This window comes from Embiotoca jacksoni, unplaced genomic scaffold (genome assembly GCF_022577435.1).
Source record: "Embiotoca jacksoni isolate LCO1_2020_lvr unplaced genomic scaffold, fEmbJac1.0.p SCAF_6, whole genome shotgun sequence".
Lineage (NCBI taxonomy): Eukaryota > Metazoa > Chordata > Actinopteri > Embiotocidae > Embiotoca > Embiotoca jacksoni.
In genome coordinates this window covers 13,833,844-13,856,478 of record NW_027185414.1, presented here as the reverse complement: position 1 = coordinate 13,856,478, position 22,635 = coordinate 13,833,844, and the positions used below count along the sequence as shown (strand labels likewise).

At 41.3% G+C, this 22,635-nt stretch overlaps 2 protein-coding genes across 2 annotated transcripts; both read left to right on the top strand.

Annotated features, from left to right (window-relative positions):
- The first annotated feature begins 292 nt into the window (after nucleotides 1-292).
- On the top strand, nucleotides 293-6,626 carry slc38a8b (solute carrier family 38 member 8b). The gene is made up of 10 exons (XM_069174078.1): nucleotides 293-481; nucleotides 1,551-1,749; nucleotides 2,824-2,980; nucleotides 3,058-3,162; nucleotides 3,265-3,322; nucleotides 5,203-5,317; nucleotides 5,389-5,536; nucleotides 5,657-5,859; nucleotides 6,331-6,382; nucleotides 6,524-6,626. The coding sequence occupies exons 1-10, from the start codon at nucleotides 293-295 to the stop codon at nucleotides 6,624-6,626; spliced, it is 1,329 nt and encodes a 442-aa protein (XP_069030179.1).
- Nucleotides 6,627-13,303: 6,677 nt separating this feature from the next.
- Nucleotides 13,304-21,980, top strand: cmtr2 (cap methyltransferase 2). The gene is made up of 3 exons (XM_069174328.1): nucleotides 13,304-13,331; nucleotides 16,198-17,457; nucleotides 18,820-21,980. Exons 2-3 carry the CDS (start codon nucleotides 16,207-16,209, stop codon nucleotides 19,879-19,881), a joined length of 2,313 nt encoding a protein of 770 aa, XP_069030429.1. The 5' UTR covers nucleotides 13,304-13,331; nucleotides 16,198-16,206; the 3' UTR covers nucleotides 19,882-21,980.
- The last annotated feature ends 655 nt before the right edge of the window (nucleotides 21,981-22,635 follow it).

The following is a 22,635-nucleotide window of genomic DNA, read 5'->3' as shown; positions in this document are numbered from 1 at the left end:
GTGAACATCTGAGACAGACAGGGGACAGGAGGGGAGCAGACACAAGCAAAAATACACACTTTAGTGTCAAATTTGTCACCTCAGAGTGAAATGCTTTGAGTCATTAAGTCCCATTAGACCACGTTAGTCCTGTGCACGCGCCTGTGCGGGTCTTTATATATCACCAGTCACCAGGTTGACTCCTGAAGAGAGGGGGGCAAACACCTGGACTGTAAGTTAGCGCTTCAAACAGGCTTTCTAGAAGAGTAGCTCCTGGTCTCGGTGTTGTGAGTCGGAGCTCTGGTTCAGGATCATGGAGGAACTGGCCCGGGAGAGTATCAGCCTGCTGGCCCGGTCTGCGTCTCACGCGGATTCCCCGCGGCTCGGCTCGTTCGGCGCGGTGTTCATCATGCTGAAGTCTGCGCTGGGAGCCGGACTGCTCAACTTCCCCTGGGCCTTTGAGAAGGCGGGGGGAGTGACCACTGCCATCAGTGTGGAGCTGGTGAGTGCGCTTATTCAAAGTGTCCTGAATGACTCCTCTCTGCTTTCAAAGGATCATTGTGGAATTTTTAACTGCAAATTCATGCGTTAAATTGATCTGTCTTAAAACTGTCTGAAGGTGTTTTGGGATTAGTTTGTCTCTTGGCCTGCAACCTGTGTATTCACAGTATAGACTCACCACCCCTTTGTCTCTCCTCTGTGTGAAAGAGGCACGTACTTTTCACAGGTGAGCTCTAATGAAGCCCCCAGTTTAGGTGAGGAACTGAACTGCATCTGACTGCCACAAAAAATGTGTGTGTGTGTGTTTCATGGATGTATAACTGTAGGCTTTCCAAGAATAGGCCTAGAGATCATGGGGGCTCAGATAATGACTGTACTCAGTGTCTAAATCACATGTTGTGCTCTTTTTCAGGCCTATTGGATACAAACAGTTTGATCCATGTATTTGCATTTCACTTTAATTATATTGTCACATTAAAAGTAACAGACCAGGTTGAATTAATTTGACAGCAGGACGATCTTTAATGTTGGGAAATATAGCTTGCACCACAGATATCGTTAATGATTTCATACATTTTAAATGTTTTCCTACAGTCTTAATAGGTTGAGCTTCACTTGAACAATTAGTTGATGGAACAATGACTCCATTGTCAGAACATTTTTGATATGCAATTAAGTGTTTTGTTTTTTGGCTTAATTGTTTTTTGGCTTAATTGGTTGCAGCTCTTCAAATGTTAATATTTGTGTGTTTTCTTAAACTTCTGTGTTTGGTTTTTGGACTTTTAGTTGGACAAAACAAATATTAAGCTGTAGGGACAGACTTTTTTACTACTCTGACATGTGATTTTGGTCACAAGGAGTGGGACGCTGGGGTTCCTTCCTTCTTTTAAGAGTCGTGGTGCCAGGGCCCCTTTGTCTCATAATGTGTCCACGGTGTGTGTGTGTGTGTGTGTGTGTGTGTGTGTGTGTGTGTGTGTGTGTGTGTGTGTGTGTGCTTGTGTGTGTCAATATCACCCCGGTCTGTGAATGAAGGTTAGCTTTGAGTTCTGCTTTTTGATGCTCCCCTCCAGGTATCTCTGGTATTCCTCATCAGCGGCCTGGTCATCCTCGGCTATGCTTCATCCATCAGCAGACAGAAGACGTATCAGGACGTGGTGAGAGAAGTGTGCGGAGGAGCTGTGGGACAACTCTGTGAAGTGTGTTTCTGCTTCAACCTCTTCATGATAAGTGTTGCCTTCCTAGTGGTGGTGCAGGACCAGCTGGAGAAACGTAAGTCCCAAAGTGAAGGAAAGTATGATAAGACAAGTGCACATCACATCTCACGGGTCCATTAAAAAAATCGGTCTCATTTTGTAAAACACTGTCAAAAACTTACAGTACAGTAAGTAAGTCATAAAGTACAGTTACAGGTCACGGTTTGCAGACTTCTCTACCTATAGCTCCATATTGTCCCATTAGCTTTGTGCACATCGGCACTATACAGCCAGTAATAATGAAAATAATCTGCATGTGCCTATATTCTTGAACTGCATAATAATAATCTAATCTAATAATAATAATAATAACAATAAGGCCAAATACAGTCATAGTTTTACACAATCTGCTAATAATTTACTCATTAATAGATATGTAAACTAATATATATTCACAGAACACAACAAGTAATACAGTAGTACAGATACCCAAATACAAGCATCCTATTAGAAACACATGATGGTGCATCAGATTCCCATCACCATCCTCATTGTTCAGTTGGTGCTGATTCAGCACTTTTCTGTCTTCACGCTGGTTTCTACAGTGTCTGAATGTTTTCCTGTTATCTAGGTAACTTACTGAGTTTGTGATCAATTTAACAACCATTTCCCATATCAAAAAATTTAATCTCTTTCTGACCACAAATCATCCTCACTTTAATTTTCATCTAGGCTAAACATGTGACTCGGGGACCTTTTTCCTTTTTTTTTTTTCCTTTAGCGTTTTGTCCATCTGAAACCCTTCAAATCCCTGTAATATTTTTCCTCTGTTCCAATTTGGAACAGGGTATTTGATTGGATTTATATACACACTCCGGCCTCCCTGGCCCCAATAAACAACCAAAAAAAACAATCAAACGTGATCAGAAACTCTTCAGGGAGCACAGTGCAGATGGAGCCGTTAGTTCATCAAACAACATAAAAACCTGGATTTCCCCATTAAAAAAAAAAAATCACAATTCATCCTGTTTAAAAGGATGCAAAATGTAAATCTGGACGGCTTTATGGGGTTTAGTTGTGATCTTTACCGATGCTTTTATGTTGCAGCAGATAAATAGTGTTTGCTTTGACTCGGCTTTTGTTTGTCCAGTGTGTATTTCTTTATATGACACGGTGACTGGGTCGAGTGAGGGGGAAATGCCGTATCACTGGTACACTGACCAACGATTCGCCCTCTTCATCGTGTGCGTTGTCATCATCCTACCACTGTCCATCCCCAAAGAAATCGGTATCCAGAAATACACGAGGTACACTGCACTCACCTGTGGTCAGAGTGACACCTGTCTGAGTGTTGATGTGACTTAACTGTCTCTCTTTGTGTCAGTGTGTTGGGGACGCTGGCTGCTACATATCTGTGTGTGGCAGTGATTGTCAAATATTACCTGATGGACAAACACACAGTCATTATAACTCCAGAGCACAGCCAAGGGTCAGTAACTCCGTTTTTAAATGGATGCACGTGTGTATTTATCATTTATGCTGCTGTTGTTTCATGTGCGTCAGTAAATGTTTAAATGTGTGTGTCTTTCAGCGTGAGCTCGTGGGCTTCGATGTTCAGTGTTGTACCAACTATTTGCTTTGGCTTCCAGGTAGGATAATCTCCATGCACGTAAGAGGCCACAATATTCCAGCTGTTCATGCTGTTTACTAGGGCGAAAATTATTTTTTATATTTAATCAATTTGTTGATTATTTTCTTGGTCTTTAAAGTGTCAGAAAGTGGAGACTGGTGTTTTTCAAAGCTCTAAAATGTCTTGTGTTGCTCTGGCCAACAGCTCACAACAAAGTGATGTTCAGTTTGTTATGGAGAACTGGAAGAGCCAGAAAATATTTACATCTAAGAAGCTGGAATCAGAGAATTTTTGCATTTTTACATTAAACTAGAAATATTGCATTGCAGTTTTATACCTTCACCAACCAGGCAAGTTATAGTTTACATTCATATCAGTCCAGATTCAGATATGTAAAGAAGATTGTGAAGGAGTCCTTACATGTGTTCACATGCTTGATCAATAAATCTGACTGACAGCAGACAATTCCTCAAATATCGATGTTTGAAACAAACAAACCCTAAATGGCCACTTTTTGTCAAGATTTCAGCTGCATCTCATTGGTGGAAAGTGTGCTCTCATGTCACAGAAACAGATGAGTTGTAATCACGACAATCAAATTGTTCTGAATCTGAATCTTCTAAACGCAGTAAACAACCTCACTTGAAGGTTAATTTGAAGGTTGATTTCAGAGGAACTTGCTTATTCTGTGTGTGCGTTTGCATGTTAAGAGTTTACTGAGTGGCAAGATCAGCCTATAGGTTGTGTCAGTAACGGGATAAGTTTGCGGTCAGTAACATAGAAGTATAGAAACATTCATTTTAAATTTGCCCATTTTAAACTTGTGGTTTCTGTATTTATAAAGCAACAATTTCAACCTAAGTAAAGAAATGAGACTCAACTCAACTCAACCCAACTTTATTTAAACAGCCCCTTTCATGCAAGCCTGTAACCCAAAGTGCTTCACATCGCAGCAACATGGTCTTTAATTTTCTTTTAAAAACACTCATAGAGCTTCTGATTTGGTGTCTGAAGGCAGTGAGTTCCACAGTTCAGGCGCATAAAAAGAAAAGGCGCTCTTACCAGACCTACAACACATGAGGAATATTTAAAAGAAAAGCATAGGATAACCGCAGCTGTTGGGCAGGAACATAAAATGAGAAAAGATCACCGATGTAGGGAAGGGCAAGATTATTTAAAACTTTATAAACAAGTAAAAGACATTTAAAATCAATCCTAAAAGATACGGTAGCCAGTCAGTGCTTTGAGTAGTGGAGTGATGTGATCTCTTCTTTGTTTTTGTTAAAACTCTGGCTGCAGCGTTCTGAACAAGCTGTAATTTCCTTATAAACTTTTTTGGTAAACCAGTAACAAGGGAGTTACAATAATCTAAGCGGCTGGTAATGAAAGCATGAGTGAGTGTTTCAGTGTCTTTCTGAGATGAAAAAAGTTAGTAGTGTTCCTTAATAACCTTGTTAAAATGAGCATTGTAACTCAAGTCACAGTCTAAAATCACTCCCAAGTTGGAGATGTTACTTTTAATTTGAGTGCCAAAATCGCAGAGCATCGAGTGCAGTTTTTCTCTTGCCGCTTTGGGTCCTATTAAAAGAATTTCAGTCTTTTCCTCATTTAACTTTAAAAAGTTTTTGCCCATCCAGACGTCAATATAACTGAGGCAGGAAGTCAGACTGTGCAGTGCAGTGTGGTGATTTGGTGAGACTGATATATTTGTTTAACTCCTATTTTAGATGCTCAAGCAATTATGCTGTAATGTTAAAGCAAGTTGATGGAGATAAAAAACAAAAAACAACACGAAGTATTCTAGGTGAAGCTCACTCTTCAACAGACCTCGTCTGATTCTGGGTTCGCAGGAAAAAAAATCTCTCTCCCATCGGTCTGTGTCTCTGTGTGTGTTTGCAGTGCCATGAAGCCTGTATAGCAATCTATAGCAGCATGGAGAACCAAAAGCTCTCCCACTGGGTGGTCATCTCTGTGCTCTCCATGTTCTTCTGTTTGCTCATCTACACTCTGACCGGTGAGTTGACCTCTAAAACATCCGTGTGTTACCCGACCACTGCTCATCATCTCTGCTCCGTTCCTCATCAGGTGTGTACGGCTTCATGACGTTTGGACGAGCTGTCGCCTCAGATATTTTGATGTCTTATCCAGAAAACGATGTGGTCATGATCATCTCCAGACTCCTTTTTGGAATATCAATTATCACCATCTATCCTATCATCCTTCTTCTTGGCAGGTAGGCCACCACCAGAGTGGAGGTGTTTAGTGTTGTGTCAGTGTTTGTGTCTGTCAGTGTTTGTGTCTGTCAGTGTTTGTGTCTGTTCACGACCACGTTGCGTCTCCGTGTGTGGAGCAGATCTGTCGTACTGAACCTGATGTTACGAGTTCAAAGACGTCGCCGGGGAATCGTCACTCATTTGTTTGAGAGTCGCTGCAGAGTCCTTCTCACCGTGGCCTGGATCACCTTCACTCTGCTCATTGCCATGTTTGTCCCCGACATGGGTGATGTTATCAGTGTCATCGGAGGAATCAGCGCCTTCTTCATCTTCATCTTTCCTGGTATAAACAAACTTAGCTCGAACATGTGTGTGTGTTTGTAATGACGGGATCACACTAGTATAAATGTGGTTTATATTTGTACAGTCTGATTGTCAGCTTTTACAGTATTTCATATCACACTGCATTTACAAATAATGGTTAGTTTATCTGGGGGTCAAAGGTCTAAGGTCATTGTGACCTCACAAACACATTTGTGGCCATAACTCAAGAATTCATAGGCTAATTGTGACAACATTTTACACAAATGTCTAATTGGATGAAATTATGACATTTCATTTTCAAAAAGTCAAAGGTCAACTTCACTGTTACATTATAATTTTTCTGGCCATTATTTAAGAACATTGGTCAACCCTGAGTTGATCATTCTATCCTATCCTGTCATGATGGTCAGATCAGATAAAGTTTGATTGAAGGTTTTATTGATGGCCTAATGGTAACTCAGGAACTTTGGTGTGTGATTGTGTGTTGCAGGTCTTTGCTTGGTGTTCACAATGCAAACTGAAAACGTCTCTCAAAGAGTCAGGTGACTGTCGTGTGCTTTTAGGAATTCTGCAATTTCTGAATTATTTCCTAATAATCGCTCAGACATTTCTTTTAAAGAACTACGTAATTTGGGACTAATTCCTGATTGTCTTAATACCCCTGATTTGATTTTTCATTGCAGGACCATTTTAACAGTTTGGGGAGTCATAACAATCTTAGTCGGAGTCTTCATCTTTGGACAGAGCACAACCAACGCTGTGATGGACATTTTCCACAAATTCTAAAGTTTGCCTTCGTTACCACCACTATCTGCAGCTGCTGCTTCACTGTGATGCTCTTCTCATTTGCACAACTCAACATGACGTTTGTAAAGGTGGTTTTAAGTTGTACGTGTGATACTTGTTTGGCCTTAATGGCCTCCATAGAAAAGATATTTACGATGTTAGTGAAATTTTGAGTGTGATGCATAAATACTGGATTTTAATGGACTTTGTATTGATCATTAAGTCATGTAAAAGTCATTGTTTAATGTGCATAGAAAAAAACATTTATGTCGGAATATATACATTTCTTTTCTTTTTTTTGCGAAAGCACTGATATACCTCCAGCATGTGTCTTTGAGCCTTCATGTGTACTAGCTAAGCACTGACAGGGGGCAGTGTTGCACCATTAAGGAATTATTTATTAATTTTAGTCGTTTTAAATCACATATGTGTGGAGCTTCGTACTGGCAACAGAGATAAGAGAGAACCAGTTCTTCTCATGGTTATTTTGGTCCCAGTGGCAATTTTGAGATGATAAGGACACGTCTAAGTGAACTGAGCAGGAAAATATAATTTTTTAAATATTAACAGATGGAATTATTGTCCTTTAAAAGCATGTTTACATGCATGAATTCTTATCTTTTCCCTGCATTTCTCAATTCTTTTTTCTGCTGGTTTCCACATGGCCTGATTCATAGCAGTGATATCCAGTAAATATGAAAGCTTTCACTGAGCACAGTGTGGCGGCTGACGTGCTGAATACAACTGTTTATTGTTTATTGACTTCAAGCTTAAACGAGTAATGACACACTGCCAGTGAGCGTGCACATGCTCACACATGCGTGCAAGTGTATGAGTGAGTAATGATCTTCAGTAAATACAGTAACTGGGCGTTGTATCTTTGCCTGTTGGGAAACTGCTCAAAAGCAACATACAAGCCATGACAACTTAAAGATGCAGGAAGCCTATACACACACACACACACACACGCACGCACGCACGCACGCACGCACGCACACACACGCACACACACACACACACACACACACACACACACGCACACACACGCACTCACACACAATTAAACACACACACACACACACACACACAATTAAATGACTTTCATTCAAAAATAGACCATCTAGAAATACACTGCAGCTCCTTACCAATGCTTCGGTTATGTAATTGATGTTTTCATCTCGTGCAGCATTAATATCCTTAAGGGAAAACCTAAAACTGTGTTTGTGTTCAGCCCATGGGATTATATTTCAACCTTCGGACCAAATGCTTAAATCCAGTAAATGGAGGAGAAAAAAAAAATCCTTGAAAATCACATGAACCACCAAATCTTTCTTGAATCCTGCAGCTGGACTCAGTGTGAACTGGCCCATAGGTTTATAAAGGCAACTCCTAATGGGAAACACAACTAGCAAACAGCTACCAAGAGCTTAGCACTGCTGTTGTCTGCCCATTAAAATCATCTCAGTGTTTTCTGCTTCAAATAATTAAAAGAGTTTTGACTTCACAATGTTTGCATTGTTTCAGGCTGGAAATGTTATTGGCTTCAGCTATTTTCTCATAAATAGTGTTTTGACGTTTGCGAATGATTCGTTCAATAAGACAACTTTTTTGGGATTAACAAACTAAACTGATTCACTTCCTGAAACAATCCGTTCATTTGGAGGGATTCACTGAGATAGTGAACCAGTAGCTAGCCCAGAGACCGCAAAAGATAATCAATACCCTAATTCTTCACCTGGTAACACTTAAAAATCCACATGAGCACAAACGCACACACTTTCATGCTCCTGTTCTTTTTCATTTTTTTTTTTACAGACTTTTCCGACAAACACAAACTCTAATGTTTAACTATCCCACCAGAGAGGAGAGCGTAGAGACTCACGGTGCTGTTGCAGTTCGTGCCAGATCCTTTCACTGCGAGGGATCAGTGGATGTTCAGTGATACGTCCTCTAAATCTTGTAAGCACCGAATGTGAGATATGAGTGATTGTCAGTGGCTCAAACTGCTGGAATCACATCCAGCAAATTCAGGAGTAATGCTGAGCTGTGGCTCACTTAAAAATACGCTTTAAAAACCAACATATCTTTATGATATTCAGCAACAAAACATAATTTAAAATGATCAAGAAGTTAAAAAACTGATTCGAGTTATGCTGAACAATGAAAAGAACTTATGTACTCGACAAATTCATACATTTTTATTTCATAGTGAGAAATGTCAAGTCAAAAAAAAAGTCAAAATTGCAAACAAATCCTACAGCCTCATGGTCAGAAAAAACTCAGGGAAAGACCAACATTATTAAGATATATTGCCTGGAAACTGAATGTCTGCAAAGTCTGGCGCTGATGACTGAGACATTTTCCCCAAACATTGACCTGCTGGTCGCCCTAAATTAAATTCCAGGATTTCACCAAAGTCATTTATTGTCTGCGCACCATGAACGTCTGTACATACAAATTCAATGCAACCCACAGTTGTTGACTTATTTCAGTCTGTTCGAAAGTGGTGCACCAACCGAGTGACCGACAGACTGACATTGTCATCTCTACTACGACGCCACTAGCATGGCTAATATCATCCATTGTTCTCTGCATTAGATTATCTTTTCATTTTTCTCGGCCTCTGGAAAATTATTTCCAGCCCTCATTACTATGATGTCCCCTTTAGCTACTTTCTTACTGAAAGATGACTTGTAATGTAGGCTTCTTTCAGAGCTAATTAATTAAATGGCAATTTGTGGCGGCGTCCCTTTTAAACGTTTAATTGTTCCTGATAAGAGCGTTAGCAGGAAGCTTGAATGAAAACGGATGCCAGCGCGTTATTTCTGTTGCTGTGTGTGTGGGGGATTTCTGTCACTCCCACACTGATTGAAATCTTCATGTCTTTTGTATTCAGAATGAAAAAAAAGGAAAGATTTTTGCTCCTGTTTAATTTGCAGATAAGTGTCTGTTTTCTGACTGGCTGTGTCTTTCTCCATACCAAATGAGAGCGGTGTTACTCTCACCGTGGTGAATGTGTGTGTCCAACAGTGTACTGTAAGCCATGATTGTGTGCACGTATGACCTTGTTTTCTGCATATCAAGGCTTTGACCAGCAGGCTCAAATCCCCATGATAGAGATAAGACACGTACATCATTCTGCTGCTCGGCCTTCATTGAAGTGGTGACAGCAGATGTTGTCTCCGGGCCGAACTCTGCGGAATAATCGCTGCAGTGGCAATGAGCTCAGGTGAAGGACAGGCCTCTGTCACCTTGTGTGTGTACAGCAGATCAGGATACGATTAAGTCCTATTTGTGGTACTAAACAAACACTCATGTGTTTTCCTTTCCAACAAGTCTTTAAATGTTTTAAACAGTGCATCTACTCTACTACATAGATAATTATGTGACAATATAGTGTGTTATGTGGATAAACTGTAATGACAATATAACACATCAAGTTAAATACATTATTTATTAATCGATTGAGGTCATCTTTGACAGTTTAACTGAAGTTTAATTTGGATGTAACAGAAGTTTGAAATTAATGTGCATAATAACTTTTACATTTTACCCCTTTGAATTTCCTTTGAAACACATCTGTCACCAGAGAAGAAGTTACAAAATGCAGAGCAGCTTAGGTGTTAGGAAGTTGAGATGCTTCAACTTTACATTTCAAAACCTGTGCAAAGATCCAGTTTAATCCATTTTTGTTAAAATCATGTAGGTTTAATGGTGAGGAATAGGAGTTTGAACAGTATGAACGATGGATAAAATACGTTGTACAATGTTATTCTATCTGAGAGCAGTACAGTCAGAAGTGTGTTGCAGTTTTTCTTGATGATCCCTGTTTGTTTTTAAGTCCATAGGATGATTTAAAAGGACAATGAAAGCTGAGTCACAGTTTTGGTTTGTTAGTGGAGACCTGAGTGAGCTGAATGTTAGAAGGAACTCGGGAGTGGATGCCCTTTAGGAATAAAACTACAGTACACAGAGTATTGGTATATCCATCTCTCTCTTCCCATTTGTAGAGAACATTTCATTACTTTCATAGTCACACATGACCTTTAAAACCCCAAGCTCTTTAATTTCAGTTGAGATATATATGTTGCTGCATTTGATTTGAATACTGTAAACTCAGAGCTTTACTTGTCCCTCGTTTTGTTTTAAATGGCTCTAAGCACCCTCATAACAAAATTCCCCCCAAAGCAACCATTGTCTGTAAAAAATAAATAAATAATCTAAAATTTAGCTCCAACTAATAAAGTTGCAGAAATGTACAAAGTAGATTATTTTAATCCTGTGTGACATTTTTTCTTTACAATTTTGTTTTAGTTAAATTTTGACTTCAAGCCATATCCATACACTTGATGGGTATGGTAAGTTTATTGCACAAAGACAAATAAACTGCATCACACTATTAAAATATAATGAGCCCATTAGAAAGAGGTAAGCTGTATTTATATATGAATAGCCTTGTTCATATAGAAGCAAGCTCCAACCAACAGTGATGTCACCCAGTGGTTTGTGAAAGGGCGTCATGAAGCCTCGGGTTCGGTATGTTAGCCGTCACCATCTTGTTATTTTGGAGCCAGAAGTGACCATATTTGAACAAGCTGGATGAGAGCGAGTGCTGGATCTGATTTGATTTTAGTGAAAAACTGATGATACTGCGCCCTGTCTGACTGCACCACAGGCCTGTCAATCAAACCGACACGCCCCCACAAATGCTGCTTTTTGAGGCTTAATAGCTAACTAATTTTGGGATTGTTTTCATTTGGACCGACAGAAAACGAATAAAAGGACTGACTTTATATGTAATGACTGGGGGAAAATAATTATTAACTTTGTATTTCATAAGAGAAGTTGAATGGGAGTCTATGGTGTCACACCCTTTTTGGAGTGTAACCCTAGCGCCCCTCAGTGGTGTTGCACTTTGAGGCACTTCTGCATTGGCCTCATTTTTTAGACCCAGAAGCTACGTCCCCTTTTGTATACAGTCAATGTACAGAAGCTGTCAGGATCCCCGTCTGACCCTGTGTGTCTTAACCTTTGTTCCCCTGATCTCCTCTCCTCGTGTGTTCTGTCATTCCCCTGTTTGTTGTTGTCTGCCACATCCTTTATGTTTTCTGTGTCTGGAGGGTGTGGATTTCTCCACTGCCCGCCTCGAGAGACCTCCCACTTCCACTCCCCTGATCGGCTGGCACAGCTGCTGTCAATCCAGTTAATCACCTCCCGGGAGTATATCAACCCTGGTCCTGCACTCCAGTTTCGTAATGCTGTTTCGTCTTCTCACCCGCAACCTGCCAGCGTGCCAGCAGTCTGCCTGATCTGTCCCATCCCTTCGTCTTGTCTCTGACTTACTTTATGTCCTGCCGAGATCCACAGAGATCCCACCGTCGACTCTCACCTGCTGTCGTGTGTCAGCCCACGGAGGTCACCATCAACTCTAACCTGTAAATCCTGCATTGATCCATGGAGACCACCGTTGTCGTCGAGCCTACTGCTCCCAGTGTTTTGCCTCTGGATCCTCCACACATCCTCGCCGTTGTTTCATTGCCTGTTCACAGAACAGCTCCTCCAGCGCTGTTCAGACTCATCCGAACTCGTATTCAAATTATTTGTAATTTCAGACTATTAACCTTTTCTAACACTAAGGATTAATTTGCCCACTTTTCAAACATCTTCTTACAACGTAGATTAACCGGCTTCCTCCATTTGAAACAGTTTGAGAGACTGAATCTGGACAGTACGGACACTGGGACATAAATAGAAAGATAACGCCACAATGCACACATTAATATTACAAGAGGAGCCACTGTTATAGCACTAAAATGGATGACAAAATGTTTACGCCCACCGTTTTTGAAAGTCCTAATTGCACCTGGATATCCCAAAGGCCCATTATTTATGAATGAGACTCCTCTCTTACTGTCCTGTTTTTAGTTAGTCACATATTCTTCAAGAATTACCTTTGCATGAGCAGTGTATGTGATCTACATGAAGCTGATTGGAAGGAGAATAAAGGAAACAGTGATGCAAACATCATCTAAAGCCCATTCAAACGTGACACTAAAGCAGAATATTTCAAAACTCAGTTTTCATCATCTCACGCTCCAGAGACCTCAAATAATTATATAACATGATGACATAGATCAAATCACTGTAAATCATCTGGCTGGAAGGATCCATACAGTTTATTCCATAGTGAATTCACCCACAATGATGCTGTTGCATCATTTATATAAGCAAGACTAAATTTGATATGCAATCTAATTCACATATCCCCTTCAACTCAAGCAGGTATAAAAGTTCATCCATCCAAACATAAAGAAGGCAGCTCACAACATGATGTTGGACTTGCAGCCAGATCCTTCTAAACTAGGTCTGAATGGTAAAGCTCAGTTTTATTTAATATCATGCTAAATGTTGCTGTTGTTTTTTGTTTTTTTAAGCAAGAATGGTAAATAATCACAATACGTGATAATAATGGTAACGTAAAAGTAAACTTGTAAAAATGTTTAAGCTCAGCTGCAAAATCATTCAGGTGAATTTGATTTTACATTTAAGTTTAGCAGATTTGAACCTTTCTCGTGGAAATAAAACTCAAATATGAGCGGCATTCTCCTTTAAGAGAGACCCCGCCGACTCAGTCGTGAGCATGCGCAGTGTTACTCTGAGTCACGTGTACGGGCCGTTCAGTTTCCTGACAGCAGCGGCGGGACGGTGAGTTTCTGTTCAGTGTTTTCGGTTTGTTTCGTGTCTTATCGGCAGACAGCAGCGGGACAGAGACTTCCTACTGAAGGAGTCCAAGTCTTCAACACTGTGTGAGAAAATTCCGCCGCTTCGGGTTTCAGGAGACACAACTCGGCCTTCAGCTCTGGGCTCCAATGAAGCGTCTCGTTTTCCTTAAACTGACGATAAACTTTTAAATGTTGTAGTTTGTGTTTGTCACTAGCAGTGTTTGGGACACAGAAGACTCTCCACTGTCCTCACAGTCCCCAAAACACGCAGCTGTGTTGAGGCTCTTTGCTCACTCGCTCTTTATTTACCTCCACAACAAAGACTCTGTTTCAGAAGGCAGCAGCAGAACCGATCAATCATCGATCAAACTTTATTAATGCAACACCTCTCAGACAAATACATCAAATCAAATGTAGTTCAAAGCAGCCCGTTGAAAGTAAATCAGACTAATGTACACCAAAACGACCAAAACCTCCCAAAAAGTTAATGGAATAAGACGCCAACGAAAGATAGGAAATCAAGATAATAAAAGATAGCGAAATAATACAAGGTAAAACTCAAGCAACTAAATGAATTGATTATAGTAAAACAGGCTGAATACATTGATTTCTATTAATATATATCAATATTTTCAGGAAGCAATAATTCAGTGGGGAACTAAACAAATTTCTGTATTCTAGACACAAATCTGTCAGATGGTGATATCGCTGGGATGCTTGTCATGCCAGCATGAATCATCCCCAAAAAAATATTATTATACTTAAATATCTTGTTACTGAGAAAGATAAACAACCTGTATCAATTGTTCTTAAATAAACTGCTGAGGCAGTCTCAAAACATTTTTGCGAATGCAGATAAACGCGTATTGGAACGTAGAGCCCAAAGTCATCCTCTAATTGCTTATTTGGGATTAACAACACAAAAGGTTTACAGTCATTTTAGTTTTAAGAAATTGTCCAAAATTAAAAAAATAAATAAATTATTAATTGCTTTTAAGTGTGATTTTCACCTGCTGTTTTTTGTAGAAACAAAAGGGCTTTCAATCTGTCATAATTGTTACGATTGATTAATCAGTTTTTTGGTCTTTAAAATGTCACAAATTGGGAAATAAAATGTTGACCAGTTGTTGTTTTTTTAAGACCATTGCGCAACCTGTCTTGTTTTGTCCCGACCAATAGTCCATAATCAAAAGTTATGGTCTTTATTATCATGGAAGACAAAAGGAACGAGAAAATATTCTTATTCAAGAAGCTTGCTGTGGAGAATTTTTTTCATTAATTGGTGACCAATATAGTTGACAATTTTTCCGTTGATCAGCTATTTGATTGATCAACTAATCATTTCACCTCAACAAAACCATTAAAAAGTGTTGCGACTGTTTCATACTGTACATACAAGAGATAGTCATTTATTTGGCAAACGATAATAATAAATCCTTCATCGTTAAAATAGCCGATTGATATTTGAATTCTGTTGTTTTACGAAAGCTTGTTGGCACGTAAATTTCCCTTTGTGGGATTAATAAAGTATCTATCTGTCTGTCTGTCTGTCTGTCTGTCTGTCTGTCTAACTAGTGTGATGCTCAGGTTAATTTGTCTCAAAGACTCCTTATAATCTCACAACACATCTGTATTGATACATTTATTTAATATCACTGATCTCAAGTGTCTTAATCCTTTCCTGGATCTCTTGCAAGGATAAAAAAAAAAAAAATAAAAAAAAGTAACACGAGGCTGCTTTTCTTGCTTGTTAATGTCACGGCAGCTGAACCGTTTCTTAATGCTGCACAGAGAAGCTGACTTCATACACAGCAGCAGTGCTTGTATGTGACAAATACCCGATGGATGTGCTGTCATTAGCCGTATACCATATATTGCCATTCATCACTGACTCACTTGATTTTCTAATCAAGAAATCGCCCAAAAATACTGCCTGCTGCCCAGCGTTGTCAAAGACATCATGAGCAGAGGATTAGCTCCGTTGATTTGATTCCGACTGTAAATTAGTTTTACGCCATCAAGTTAGAAATCACTAATCAATAATTACATGGGTTGTTAAAAATGATTTCAGCTCACCATGAGGGTTTTTCATGTGACCTAGTAAAAGGTCTTAACCATCACGGGTAGACCGGTGCTCCTGTTTAGGTCGTACCGTGGGCAACAACCACGACACGACGTCTCCAGAGTTGGTGATTCACAATGTTCCCGAAAAAGTCGAGGACTGAATAGTCCTTTATGCAAAGAGAACGTTCTCCGGCTTCTGAACGTAAACGAATCATTTAAAAGCCCATTTCATTACCTGAAAAATGCTTGAGCCTCATAATGTTGACTTATGTTGCCTCCATGCTGAGAGACAACATATCAAGTGTTGAAACACAGAAGGTTTCTTGTTTTATTTGGATCTGCTAAAACCAGGCTAGGTTTAAGATTCCCCCCTGGTATTTTTCATGTGGAAATGTTAGTAAAATATGCTAGTCAGAGTCAGTGTTGTTATTTTAAAGCCTTACTAGAAGAGACGGCATGAAGCCCCAGTCTGGTGAAGTAATCACTAGTATTTACAGTCTGCCCCAGTGGCCCGAGGGCACCGTAATACAACGGGTTGACATTTTAACACCTCTCATGCATGAATATTTAAAGGGCCGGGCCTCGGTCGAAGTCACTGTGAATGAACTGTCGGCTAATTTTTTTTAATTTGTTTTTCCTGAAGATTGAAAGTACCTGTTCTGGGAAAGCAGGTCACGTAAACTCCGATCCATCTGGTGGATTACATCGAAGCAGAACGTGGATGATTCAGCTTTGCTGCTTAATCGGTGTACATCCAAACTCCTCGTGTTGTTTTCCTTCAGCAGGTGTGGAAGATGAGTTCCGGCAGCGGCAGCAGGAGGAAAGTCGGCAAGCAGCAGCAATTTGGCAACACGGTGGCAGCTGACCCCGAGACACTGGCTGAGATACAAGGTCTTTTTGACAAAGTCAGACTCTATGTGAAACCACCCGGTGGGGAGTGGTGCATCCCGGATCCAAATGTGGCTCTCAGACACCCAGCAGAGGAGCACTGCCGCCTGCAGGCCCTGAAGGCGTCGCTGAACGCTGTGAAGAACCAGCTCAGTAACAAGAACGTACAGGTGTGGCATCAGCACACCAACTCCACCAATCGAGCCGGCAAGGTGATCGCTGCCGTACGCTCGGCCGCCAACGCGGAAATCTGCACTCAAGCCTGGTGCAAGTTCTACGAGATCCTGGGAACCTTCGATCTTCTTCCGGGGGCGGCTCTTCAAATTGGAGAGCTGAACACGGTCCACCTGTGTGAGGCTCCGGGGGCCTTTATTACTGCTTTGAACCACTACATGAAAACCAGCGAGTCCACACGCTACTGCGACTGGTGCTGGGCCGCCAACACTCTCAACCCGTACCACGAAGCTAACGGGAGAAGCACGACCATCGCAGATGACCGTCTGATCGCCAACACGCTGCCCTGGTGGTTCTTTGGCTCGGATAACACGGGCAACATCATGACGCAGACGCACTTGCTGGATCTACAGGCGTTTGTGTCCAACATGCGGCGAGTTGATTTGGTGACGGCAGATGGAAGCTTCGACTGTCAGGAGAACCCCGATGAGCAGGAGGCGCTGGTGGCGTCCCTGCATTACTGCGAGGCCGCCGCCGCGCTGCTGCTGCTGAGCCCCGGCGGTTCCTTCGTACTGAAAATGTTTACCCTGTACGAACACTCCTCCGTCTGCTTACTGTACCTGCTCAACTGCTGTTACCAGTCGGTCAGCGTCTTCAAACCTGCCACCAGCAAAGCGGGCAACTCCGAGGTTTATGTTGTTTGTCGGGACTATAACGGCAAAGAGGCCGTGAGGCCGCTGCTCTCCAAACTGATCCGTAATTACGGACCTCATCTGGCCGACCGAGAGGCACTTTTCCCCAATTCTCTCATCCCGGAGTCGTTTCTGAGACAGCATGAAGAAGTGTGCTCTTACTTCCACAGTCTGCAGGTGGACACGATCACAGAAAACCTGCGATTGTTTGAAGAAATGAGCACCGGGCAGCGGCAGCGGCTCGACCACATCAGGGACCGCGCGGCTCGTGAATACCTGCAGCGTTTCCAGGTAGGATATCTTCAGAGCACGAAGAACAGATAACTGAGCTGACAGAAACCCAAAGGTCCATTTATTGGCTAAGTTTTCAATCGTATCACGCGGTCTTCAGTGTTAGATAAGATTTCAATATTCTGAGTACCTTAAGGACACGAGTTTTAAAGTTGAGGTTAAGATTGTCTGCGTCTTTATTAGATGAGATGTTAAGTTAAGCCCGTCCTGCAGGACTCTGGAGATGCGAGTGTCGGTCAGTCTGGTCCAGACTCAGACCTCGGATGGATTTCTTCAGATGTTTTTTTTTTTTTTTTGACTCCTTAAGATGAATTTTAATTATTTTAATGATCCTTCACTTTTCCTTTACCACCACTATGCAGTTAACATTTGTGGTTTAGAGAAATATTTCTTGACAACGTTTGATGGGCTGGCAGTCATTCATGTCCCCCTCAAGATGAATTCGAATCTGTTTCGTGATCCCATTTTCTGGTCAAAATTTCAATTTGTCCAAAACGAATGACGTTTCCTCGTCCAACTTCAGCTGTGCTTGTGTTTTGTTGGCAAATGTGAGACAGTACCTTCTTGACATTAGCGCGTTAGCATGCTGACATTGGCAATAAGCTCAAAGCATTACTGTGACTTCTCAGAGAGCTGCTAGCATGGCTGTAGACAAAAGGTTCATCATGTTTACTAAGAGTTCACAAATGTTCAGAAGCTTACAAGCTTATTGAAATTCCTCCGAGTCAGCGATGTCTTCTTTGTTAAAATGCTCTTCAGCTACAGAGCACAGTATAGAACATGAAGCCAAATATAAGTGCTTTGATTGCTTGAAGTTCAGCAGCATCTTTATTGTCCCCAAAGAGAAAAGCTGCAGCAACACAAAACATCAAATCAACACAAACCTGAGCAGGAAAGTTACAAAACATAAACGGAGTGAAAATGTGTGGTTTCTCTTCTCAGACTTGTCGGATACAGTCAGTATTTTGTAGATTTGTCAAACTTAATGATGTTTGACATTCAGAACCAATTAGCCTTTTTAAAAAAAAATTTTTTTTTTTAATGGAATTAAAACTGCACAAAGTTTTCAACCACATGTTCAAGGTGTTAGATTAGTTATTCTCATCATTTTTATATAACCAATTAGGTAAACTGTCTTCAACATTTTCAACATAGAATTCAGTCCTGTGAGGTTAAACACGTGTCAGAATACAATCGGTCATACAATACATATAATCGTCTTATTAGCCTGTTAAAAAAAAAAAACAACGAAACGTTTCTGCTCATTCAAAATCCAACTTTGGTCTCAGGTTTCATTATCAACGACAACACGCATCTTTCAGATGCCTTAACTTGAACTTGATCAAGTGTTTCTGTGTGCAGGTGAGCTTTCTTCCCCGGAGCCGGTGGATCTCCCGTAACACGGTGAGGCCCGCCTGCTGCAGCGCGGCAGCGGGCCGACCTCTGGGACAGCAGAAGCAAACAGGCTCCTTCAACGAGCGGAGGGAATTACAGACGCTGAGCTGGAGGGAGCGGATTGAGAGAGGTTGCCATGCCAGCTTGATGCAGAGACACAGCAGTGGGGACGGGGGGACGGGCTGCGTGCTGGAAGGACCTCTGTCCGACTGTCGCGTAGATTCATGGTATGTTATTGTTGGAGCTGCACTGCCTGCAGTCAGAAACTCTCCCTTCTGTGAAGGTGGGCTATTAAACCACTTGAATGAGGCTCTGGCGGACGCAGCCGTAGACTGGACTCGTGTACCCGCCTGTGATTCTTGCCATGTGGCTTGTGCGGCCTCCATCTTGTCCGAGGTTGCGGGTCTTTGCGTCTTCGAAGCCGACGGCGGCAGGGACAAAAAGAAGACGCGGTGTTTGGTGTTTGGCAGCTGCTCGGTTTGGGGCGCCTGTCAGAGCCAAACCGGGGATTTAGTCTTAACATTTTCTGCACAGCCTTTATTCTCTCAAAGAGGCTGCATCTCGCTGCACGACGGGGAGCCGCTGTACCAGCAGCAGCTCTTGGCTTGTGTCATGTTTTCCCTGCAGACCCTGAGCTCTGGGGATGCCCTGCTGCTGCCGGTGTTTTCTGCTCTCACCCGTGTCACTGCAGCTGTTGTGCTCTGCCTGCACGTGTGTTTCCGCTCGGTGTCGTTCAGGTGTCCGCCCCCCTGCGGTGCGGTTGGGACGGTGCTCGTGTGCGTCGGCTTCTGCCCCGAAGCTGCTGCCCGAATGCTGCCGGTCCTCACCGACGTCCACAAGGGCATGTGTCTGCTGCTCGGCGGAGACGAGGACACGGGTAAAAATGAAAGTCAGCCTCCCGGAGGTGGCAGGCAGGTGTTACAGTTTGTTCCCATGGAGGAGCTGCTCGCTGGAGGACTGACTGAGTTCCTGTGGACCATGAACTCTGAAATCATCCAAAGGAAACTGCATCTGCTCATGCGGGCATAGTGCAGTTTAGAGACATGTAACTCTGCGATCTTTTCATGAACTGTCTCATTATGTTACAGTCGGTTTTATTCTTGGTGAAGCAGCAGACCGCTCAGCTGAATGAGCTTCCATCAGTTATTCTCTGAATCATTTTTGCCTGCTGATGTCACTCATTTAATTGAACCCTACTCTCCTTGGACATCGTCTGACTCTGTGGAGCTGCAGAACTACAGATGTCCTTATTTTCATACAGGCTTGCTTGTCAAAACCGGGTGCCTACATTACCCACAATTCAACTTGACCTCCTCATCTCCCAACATTTTTAATTTTCAGCCTTGTAGTCTTCATCTCAAACCAACGCTGACTGTCAGAGGAGATTTATCAGACTTCACTTACTGGAGCCACAGAAGGTTTCATACACCTGATGTCAGGGCTGTCACATTTGAACGTATCTGTCTTGGCGTATTAAATAACAACAAAGTGCAGAAAAGCTAAAAACATGTTTTAATTCGCGAAGAAAGTGTCACCAGTAAGTTTATTTTGAATCCTTTAAAATATCCTATGCAGTCCAGATCTCAGATCAGTAGTTCTCAGCTGGTCCACGACCTAAATCATTGATATTTTCAAGACACTCAAATTTATTTCACAATAACTAGTACAGTAACACAGGGTGCCTTCATGCACTGTTAAAATCATGAACATAAAAAAAGTGCAGATAGAGCTAAAAACAGTGAAATAAAAAGCACATTTAACTACAGACAGATGAGCTTTTCAAACAAGATAAAACTGGTGATGGTCATTAAGTTTCAAGAATTTAAATCAAATGGTATGAAATGGGAGCTAAAGGGATAATCCTAAAGCTGTTTACAAATGCTTGAGTGACAGCTATCTACTGATGAGTACGTTACCAAGTGTTATCTGACTATACTCAAACATGAATATCAGTATCGAGCTCTCAATTGCATCCTAATATGTATATATTTTTAAATGATCATATAAAAACTGACGACCAACAAACTGGATAGCCTATTATAGACAGCGCGTCTATCGCATGTGGCCCTTGTGTTTAAATTCCCTCCATTTTCTTGTATGCACTCACACTTGATCAACGTGATGCGAGACATTCATCCCCTTATGTAAGAGAACCTGACGTAAGCTGGAATTTTGAATCCAATACTAATATTTTAAATCCAATACTGATATTTTAAAGCAAAACAAAAAAGGTCCAATAATGAAATATTGCAATGCAGTTGGTTATTAAAGGATTGGGGTTAAGATTTGCACTGAGCAGGACAGCTGATAAAAACAAATGTAAACTGTAGAGGCCACTACATGAAATACAGTGATGTACGGTTAGATAAATTCATCCAATAATATCTGCCATGCTGATCTATCAGTCCGTCTTTAACTGATGATGTTGAATACATTTACCCTCCTCTTCCTCAGTGTGAACACGACTCGAGCTCAAAAACATTGTTCTTGTTTCACTTCCAACAAACTGTCAGTCTGTTATACACAGCTACTGTCAACCTGCAGGCGAGAACAAACTGTGATGATATCTTGCAAGGCATGAAAATGCAAATTACTTTCAGTACTTGATCAGCCGAGCTCATCCATGACTAAATTCACTGAGGATTTCAAGGAGGCTGAATAAACAGTCGTCCAACCCTCGGCACCAAACCTCCTGTCAGTCACAGATGTTTTGAGTTGAAGTTTACATCACAGCCCCTCGAGGTTGTCCTGAAGGGCCTGTTTTCCTGCAATAACACATTGTTTCATCCCTGGTTGTTGCGGATCTTTTTTTTCTTTTCTTTTTTTTTTTAATCTTTTAGCCATCGTGCAGCTTGAAGGCAAATCTCTGTTTACAAATCTGTCTTTCTTTCGTGTCCAGTCTCGAAACTTCTCTAACAAAGACTCTAAAATCTTTCATAGTTCCTGATCTGCACAGCAGTGAGTTGTTGAGAGAACACACGTGCACAAACATTTGCTTCAGCATAATGTGCTGTTTGTGTGTTTATTTGTACTTGTTTTTAAATTTTTTTCATTCTGTTTTTTAAATGTCAGTAAAATTTAACTAAGGCGTTTATTTTTTTCACAAAAACAATAAAAAAATGCATACTAACAAATGACATGAAGTCTAAGCTTTCTGTTCCTTGTGACAGAAATTTCATATCTTGATATCAATATATGAACATTTTTGGTGTAAAATATGACTTCCTCCCCTTCTGCATTTCCTTCTCAGATGCAGGTGGTACTAAGAGCCTTCACTAAATACTTGAATGCAACGAAGACTATAATGTGGGGAAATCCTCTATTAGAATCAAAAAGCCTGCATTCAAAACTTTACTTAAGCAAAAGATAAATGTAGATGTATCTTTATAACAAAGACCAAAAAAGAGGAAAACTCTTCAACTCAAAGTCTGGTTGCCTTTGACATTGAAATCTCAACGCGTCTTAACTTTTCTTATCTCCTCTTTATTCTTGGATTTGTTTTGATCAGGTCCGATCTATTTCCTGGCTTCATCCGTAACTTGAGAGAGATTGTGCTGCTCCTCTCAGCTTCATTGACATCAGTGTCAGAAGCAGCCATGTCCACCTCCTCATCTTCTGTGTAATCAACAAACCCCAGATGATTGGAGTTCAGCCTACTGGAGCGTTTGGTATCAGATGACACTTCTCTGGTTGAGAGCCTGTCAGCCTTCGTGTGAAATGAGATGCACCTTATTGTTCCCAAACCGGCTCCACCGCAACGACAGGATAGGCGTTTACCTATTA

What these genes read in the sequence shown, in the direction of transcription:
- cmtr2 (XM_069174328.1), top strand. Translation starts at nt 16,207, where the DNA reads ATGAGTTCCGGCAGCGGCAGCAGGAGGAAAGTCGGCAAGCAGCAGCAA. An exon ending in AATACCTGCAGCGTTTCCAG is followed by an intron (nt 17,458 to 18,819) that starts GTAGGATATCTT and finishes TTCTGTGTGCAG; the next exon opens with GTGAGCTTTCTTCCCCGGAG.
- slc38a8b (XM_069174078.1), top strand. Translation starts at nt 293, where the DNA reads ATGGAGGAACTGGCCCGGGAGAGTATCAGCCTGCTGGCCCGGTCTGCG. An exon ending in CTATTTGCTTTGGCTTCCAG is followed by an intron (nt 3,323 to 5,202) that starts GTAGGATAATCT and finishes GTGTGTTTGCAG; the next exon opens with TGCCATGAAGCCTGTATAGC. An exon ending in ATCATCCTTCTTCTTGGCAG is followed by an intron (nt 5,537 to 5,656) that starts GTAGGCCACCAC and finishes TGTGTGGAGCAG; the next exon opens with ATCTGTCGTACTGAACCTGA.